The sequence below is a fragment of the Cannabis sativa genome, chromosome 6, assembly GCF_029168945.1.
Source record: "Cannabis sativa cultivar Pink pepper isolate KNU-18-1 chromosome 6, ASM2916894v1, whole genome shotgun sequence".
Classification (NCBI taxonomy): Eukaryota; Viridiplantae; Streptophyta; class Magnoliopsida; order Rosales; family Cannabaceae; genus Cannabis; species Cannabis sativa.
Window position 1 is genome coordinate 60,763,169 of NC_083606.1, and position 7,803 is coordinate 60,770,971.

The 7,803-nt window shown below is 33.8% G+C and overlaps 1 protein-coding gene across 1 annotated transcript; it reads left to right on the forward strand.

Annotated features, from left to right (window-relative positions):
• Window positions 1-5,838: 5,838 nt before the first annotated feature.
• LOC115694754 (E3 ubiquitin-protein ligase RING1-like) lies at window positions 5,839-7,547 on the forward strand. Its single transcript, XM_030621845.2, has 2 exons — window positions 5,839-6,825; window positions 6,963-7,547. The coding sequence occupies exons 1-2, from the start codon at window positions 5,973-5,975 to the stop codon at window positions 6,995-6,997; spliced, it is 888 nt and encodes a 295-aa protein (XP_030477705.1). The 5' UTR covers window positions 5,839-5,972; the 3' UTR covers window positions 6,998-7,547.
• Window positions 7,548-7,803: the final 256 nt, after the last annotated feature.

The following is a 7,803-nucleotide window of genomic DNA, read 5'->3' on the forward strand; positions in this document are numbered from 1 at the left end:
ACTCCGGGAGTTTGTTGGAAGCTACGAGCAACTAATCTTGCTTTGAGTTTATTGACCGAACCATCTGCATTATACTTTATCCTGAATAACCATTTGTTAGTAACCACAGTCATATCCGGAGTTGGGGGTACTAAGACCCATGTTTTCTTTCTTTTTAAGGCAGAAAACTCATTATTCATAGCATTGTTCCACTTAGGATTAGCCAAAACTTGTTTGACAGAAATTGGTTCTTTTTCTGTTTGAATATCAGCCAGGTAAACTTTGGGTTTAAAAATACCCATTTTGGAACGAGTGATCATGGGATGGGTGTTGTGAGGTGGTGGGGGTGATGTGGTATGAGAGGTGACACTGTGGGAATCTGGTATAGGTATATTGTTGTTGTGAGAGATAGACTGAGATGGAGAATGACCAGACCCGTGATCTTGAATGGATAAATTTTCTTGTAAAGCATTTGACCTGGGACTTGAGACATTGTTTATAGGAGGTATGTGATTGGTAGGTGTTATTTGGGTGGGAACTTGAAAGTCATTTGCTGAAATGGGAAGAACAGTAGTGCTTTTGGAAGAGATAGATTTTGGGAACAGATTTTTATATGGAAATTCTTCTTCATTGAACTTAACACTCCTAGCCACATATATTCTCCCACTAGGATGGAGACATCTATACCCCTTTTGAGACAAACTATACCCTATGAAAAGACATTTAGATGACCGGAATGAGACCTTATGAGATTGATAGGGCCTTAGTAAGGGAAAACAAGCACAGCTAAAGATTTTTAACAAATTGTAATCTGGTTTTTGTTGGAATAATTTTTCAAAGGGTGATAGATAATTGTTGACAGGGGTAGGGAGTTTATTAATAAGATATGAGGCAGATACAAAGGCTTCCCACCAAAATTCTAGGGGCATTTCAGCTTGGGCAAGGAGGGTCAATCCCACATATACTACATGCCTATGTTGCCTTTCAACTCTCCCTTGTTGTTGGTGAGTGTGGGGACAAGAATTCCTAATCACAAAACCAGCAGCTAATAATTGATTTTTGAGAGGAGAAAATTCTTTACCAAGATCACTTTGAATACTTTTGATTTTGGTATTGAATTGTCTCTCTATAAGGGCATTAAATTGATTGAATAAGGATGGTGCTTCAGCTTTGGTTTTCATAGGAAAAATCCATACAAATTTAGTAAAATCATCAACAAGACTTAGATAGTATTTATAACCATCCATAGAAACATGAAAAGAGGGTCCCCAAACATCAATATGAATCAATTGAAAAGGTGTAGTAGTTTTATTGGCTGTGGGTTTAAAACTAAATTGACGCATCTTGCCAATTTGACAAGCATCACAGAAAGTTACATGTTTACACTTGACATTAGGAGTAACATGAGCAAGAATTTTGGCTAAAACTGGCTTGGATGGATGTCCAAGCCTACAATGCCAAACTGAAACAGATTTAGACTTGTCTAGAGCCGGGTTGCTAGTGGTAGTGCAATTAAGAGCAGCAGGAACACTGCTGAGATTTTCTTGGCTGATCTTGACTGGTTTTTGAGGCAGGGAGGGTGACTTGAATGGCTGGACTTGAAGCTTGTAAAGGCCATTATTGAGAGTACCCTTTAGAAGAACTTGCCTCGTTGTCTTGTCCTTGATAAGACAACAAACATCATTAAATTCAAGAATAACATGGTTATCTTTGATAAATTGGGAAATACTCAATAGATTTTTGGTTGGAACATGTAGGATATCTTTGAGAATGAGAAATTGATTAGGATTGTTAGAGCTAATAGAATTTGAACCAACTTTAAAGATAGGCATAGAATTACCATTACCAACAACAACTTTGGCTTTTCCTTTGTAGTCCATGGGATTTTGCAGATTTTGAGAATCGGTGGTCATGTGATGTGTGGCTCCTGTATCAAGAAACCAAGCGCCAGAGAGGTCACTTGTGGTTGGAGTTTCAGCAAGATTAGCTTGTGGATGTTCTGAAGATGTTTCACTGCCTGGGTTGTTGGAAGGTGTGGGTCCTGTGTAGGTTATGTCAAACCTATGATAACACTTTTGTGCTGTGTGACTGGCTTTACCACATAGCTGACACACTGGCCTATTTCCACAGCCTCCCCGATTGCTTGAGTATCCACTTCCCCCTCTGTTATTGAACCTCTGACCACGACCATTGTATCCCCCCCTGAAATTGTTGTTTGTTGAAAGATTGGCCAGATTTGCTTGAACATTAGAGAGGGTCTCAGTGGTGTGTTGCTGTATTCAAAGTTCATGGCTATGAAGCATGAACTGTACTTCTTGCAGACTTATGGGATTCTCGTGAGAGGTGAGATTTACAACAACTGCCTCATATTCTTGACCCAATCCTCCTAGAATATACAAGATCAGATCATCATCTGAAATTTGTTGTCCCGCGGCAGCAAGAGCATCAGCAAAACTCTTCATTTTCAAGAAGTATTCTTCAATGGATGGAGATCCTTTCTTGGTGGCTTGAAGGAGACCTCGAATTTGAAGAACACGAGCACGAGATCTTGATGCAAATAGTTGAGCGAAGACACTCCATATCTCAGAGGAGGATTGGCAATTAATTACATGACCCAGCATTTGTTCAGAAATGGAGTTCATCAACCAGTGCATCAAGAATTGATCAAATCTTTGCCATTGAAAAAAGTCTGGGTTGGGGAGATTACCTTCCAGATTCTGGGGAGGAGGAGGGATAGTGCCGATTATGTAACCTTCAAGGTTGTAAGCTCTGGTGGCAGCAAGAACAAGGGATCTCCAAAAAGTGTAGTTGGTTCTGTCTAATCGTAAATTGAGCGGAAGCAGATTGTTATTGGGAAGTGCAGCTTGCATATGGTGGATCTGTTGTGTTGCGTTCGGAGGAGCTCCATTACCATCGATTTGTCCTCCATTGTTGGATGAGTTAGCTCCAGTCGACGCCATAGAAGCTCTGATATCATGTGAGAATAGTAGAGAGATGAAACAGAGTAAATACAGAGGAGAAATGATAGAATGGCTCAACTCAACATGAGGAGTAGCTACTGATATTTATAGTGAATCCAATATTAGGAAAGTAGTTACACAGGCTGGCAAAAGCTCAGCACAAGATCAAGAATGTAAAATAGTTATAACAGAAAACAAAAATAACTAACATAATTGTCTATGTAACAAACTTATCCTAATACAGCATATTGGAACTCACCTATGCTCCATTTCAGTTTAATATAGCTTGAAGAATTCTGTAACAGAGCAGCCTCTCCTTTTTCTGAACATGTCTCTATTGCATCTCTCAAATTAATTACCTTGTTGGATTTATTCTTCAGCTCTTGGAAAAAAAAATGCTTGAGATGATTATCTACTATTTTCCAGTAAGAAAGTTTACATAACATCATTTTATTTGTCTTTAAAATTCCATGCTTGTCAACATAACTAGCCAAGTCTCGAGGTGCCATGTTAGGTGCCAGACAATGACTAATTATGTCCTTTTGAGAAACTGACCCTAACCATCTTCTTCTTCTTAATATAGCTTCTAGAACATGCCTAATGATTTGATTTTCTTTGATTGCCTAATTAATAGCTTCAGGTTAAGTTTAGGGTTTTTTTTTTTTTTTTTTTTTTTAAATTTTTAATTAATATATAAAATGTAATAATAATAAAAAAATATAATATATTAAATATGCGGGTTGGCGGGCGGCTTCGGGTACAACCCGAAAAACTTAACCCGCGAACCCGCCGAATCTTTTTTTAAAAAATAAAAAGTTGCTGGTTGACCGGGTCGGGTTCGGGCAAGTTGCCCGGGTTCGGATCGAACCTGCTCAAAATGTTTAATCCTAATTGCCGCACAAGACTTTGCAATCCACCACTCTCGCTCTCTGCTCCTCCAACCATTCGAAGAACCACTGCGAGTTACAAAAGCCACTGCCAGTTGACGATTGAGATTTATCTCTGGTCAAGTCGTGTCTCACTGTGTTTTCTTCGTATGGTTGGTGTCGATGAATGGTTTGGAACAACATCGAATCATTGCTCACAAGCTCATGACCCTTTTCTTCTTTAATTTTTATACAGATCAGAGTTTTGTTTAAAATATTAAAAAGCATTACTTCTAATTATATATTATTCTTTTAGATAATTAAGTTAATTTGGGAGTTTTTGGAGTATATTATAGCATGTATGAATTTTCATAATAAAAGATAAGACTTTCTTGCTAAAATTTTGCTTTTAATTTTGAATGGTTGAGACATAGATTTCAATCGAATGCTTGCTGAGAATAATGATATTTATTTGAATTTGTGTTGATTTTTTTTTAAATAGATGGGCATTTTACTAATTTGACTAGTTGAAAGTTTTAAACTAATATGAGGATGGTTAGGTTTAGAGTGTTTGATCTTCCGAACAACAAGCTTATTTTGATAGTCGCGACAATCTTTGTAATTATAAAATTTTATAAATTGGTTGTAATTTTAAAATGGGATCCTGTATTATGTAGATTATTATATACATTTAAGATTAAAAGCTTAATTGTAAAATTTTTAATTATTCACGTTTTTCAATAAATCTGTTGATTAGCAATAGAGTGCACAGTAAATCAAAATCACGATAACGTGCTTAATATAGTAGGGCACCGTTACAATACAAACCTTTTTAAGGCGAATAGACTGACTCGTAGAGTAAGGCTCCTTAACGTCTGAACCACATAAAATCTCCATCTCCTTTATTAGGGTGTTTAATTATTTCTCAAGCTCTTATTATATTAGTTTCCAAAATTCTTGGTAAACAACTGTGTTTAAAGTTTCAAAATTATAAAAATACTGTGTTTCAGTAAAATACATAATTAACCCTAGAACCACTTAACAAACAACATGAAAACAACTAAAACAACAAAAATATAACTACAAAGCAACAAAAAAAAAAAAAAACTTTGACCTAATTGCAGTAAGTAAAATAATATAAACTCCTTAATATCTTTTTGTTTACAATTTTTTTTAATTAGTTTTGACAACTTGATTTATCTTTGGGTACTATTATATTTGTTTTTCATGGAATTTATTGTTACAACTTTATTCTTTCAATCTTTGTTTCGTTTTTCTTTTTGAGTTAGTGATAGTTAAAAGACAACTATAAATTGAAAAATAACTAAAAAATAACAAAATAAATGCAACATATACAAGAAAAATATTGTCTAAAATAAATTAAAAATATACACGATAACAAACATATAAATTAAACAACAACTGTATCAAAAAAATACATAAAAATAACTATAAAACAACTATATAACACATAAACAATAATATAAAAAATAACTATAAAATAACAAAAAGATAACTATAAATAAACAGAAAAATAACAAGACATTAATCTTAAAATATGCAAATAATGAACTACAAAACATTCAAAGCTGACTAAAAAAATATAAAAATTAAAAAAAAAAAACTTTTTTGAAACTTTAAACAGTAAAAATGAAAAAAAAAAATTAAGTAGGAAAAGTATAAATGTAAAAAAAAAAAAAAATCAATGTATAAATATAAAGTTTGGAAAAAAAAATTAATTTTTTCTATAAATATCTCATATAATAATTATTTTAATATTAATCATCTTTTAACATATTTTTCATTTTTTTTGTTTTTGATAGAAGTTTTTAGCTTAATTAGTTATAAATAAATTAGGTCCAAATATTTAAAATAATTGTCTAATTTAGACGTAAGGCAAAGTTTTAATTATTTATTTTAAATAAATACATGTGGACATATTATTTGGATCATCCTTAACTTCGTCCATCTACAAAAACCAAATACAAATTCATCAAATATACGAAAGAAGAACAGAATCACTTCCTTTATTCCTCCAAGCCATCCTTTTCCAAGTTTTACATCCCACCCTACCCAACATAACTTTAATTTCTCCCTAAACAAAATTATTTACTTATATAAATATACCATAAAAATTCCCAACACCTAAATTTCTTCAAAGCAAAAAATGTCTTCATTGAGTGGTCGTCCTCGTGTAATCGTCAACGGAATTAGAAGAACAAGAACCTTTCATTACTTTAGGTGCTTTAGCTGCCAACGCACCATCCGTACAGTCCTTTCAAATGCATACGAAATCTCATGTCCTTACTGCTCCAATGACGTCCATCATCACGAGCTCGACTTTTCCAGGCCCATATGGATGATGGGGCGGACGCCTGTCATCAACGCGCCCGCCTCATCATCTTTACTCGACAGCTTAGCCCTAGCACTTGATACTAGGGCTACCGCCTCAAGACCTAGTCCAGGGAATAATCAACAACATAACAACCCAACTAACCGACATTTTTTAGAGTCATGGATTACCTTCCAATTTTCTCGAGAAAATGACGATGATCATGACGATGAAAATGACGATGTTTTCACGAATGCTTTAAACGACGTAGCATTAGGAGGAGGAGGAGGAGATCATGAGCGGCGTCGGCGGCAATCGGCCGAGCTGATGATGGAAGGGTTGGGTAGAGTTAGGGTTACGGAAATGGAGCTGAGAAAGGATCCGATTTGTCCTGTTTGTAAGGAGGAGTTTGAGATTGGGGAGGAAGTTAGAGAATTGGCGTGTAAACATTTCTATCATAATGATTGTATTCTTCCATGGCTAAGACTCCATACCACTTGTCCGGTTTGTCGTTACGATATTGATGAGGATAGTAATGATCATCGTGATGACGTGTCCAATACGGTGCGTTTTTGGTGGACTCAGTTGCTTTCTCTTTGGCCTTTTCGTGCTTTATTCAATGGTTGGAGACATAGGATGACCTTATTTGGTTATCCACATGAGGATCAACACCATAACCTTTCTTCAGGTACGTACTTAATTTTTTATTTTGTCTTAGAATAATTTTATGAGTAAATCAAGAATTAATTTCAGTTAATTATATGAGTACTGCCCAATTAATACATGTATTTAATTAATTAATTAATTATTAACTTTTTGTTGCAGCTAACACCAGGTGGCCCTCTTGGCTCATTATATGAAAAATTGAAAAATATAGGGCGCAGAAAAAGATTTGGTTATTAAAATGCTTATCATTTTAGAAATCAATTAATTAATTAATTAATAATAATATTACTCAAGCTAACTGCAGCCACGAAATGGTTTCAAATTAAATTTATCAGGTATATATACAAAGGTATGCCACTACATATACTTATTATTCTTTTGAAGACCTATAAAATTCTTGTATTTTGATGGTAATATATTTGCATATATATATATATATAGATATTAATAATAACGTATTTTTGTCCTAGGAAATATATATCATTTAATTTACGTTCAGTTTAGGGACGATTTATATCTTTTATATTTATGCATACACATATAATTATATTATATGTTACTTCTTTCTAACGCAATTTTGTTTTGCAGTTCTCATTTAAGTTGGAGATGTGTGTAGCGCATATAAGTATATATATGTAAAACTTAATTTTTATCTCTTTTATTTATTGACAATGATGTTGTTGTAACTTTGATAAAAATTTCATAAATTAATATTGGATATACAGTGATTTCGTTTTCTAACAATGATGAGTAATAACACTCTTATCTCTTTCTAAGCATATTCATTCATATTACACAATCACGTGCCACCTTATGGGAAAATATGTTATTTTTTGAATATTTTTTTTCTTTTCTAGTTGATAAAAAAGTTGTTGTTGATATATATCTCCAACCTTCTTCTATTATAAAAATTTGTGATAAAAATATAAAAATTGACGTGGTTCTAGCCTTAAAAGATTCTAGTGCGAGTCTATTAGTGTTGTGGAGCAAATTTCGACAA

Excerpts from the sequence above, each read along its gene's own strand:
- LOC115694754 (XM_030621845.2), top strand. The coding sequence starts at position 5,973 with ATGTCTTCATTGAGTGGTCGTCCTCGTGTAATCGTCAACGGAATTAGA. Across the intron at positions 6,826-6,962 it reads ACACCATAACCTTTCTTCAG|CTAACACCAGGTGGCCCTCT; the intron begins GTACGTACTTAA and ends TTTTTGTTGCAG.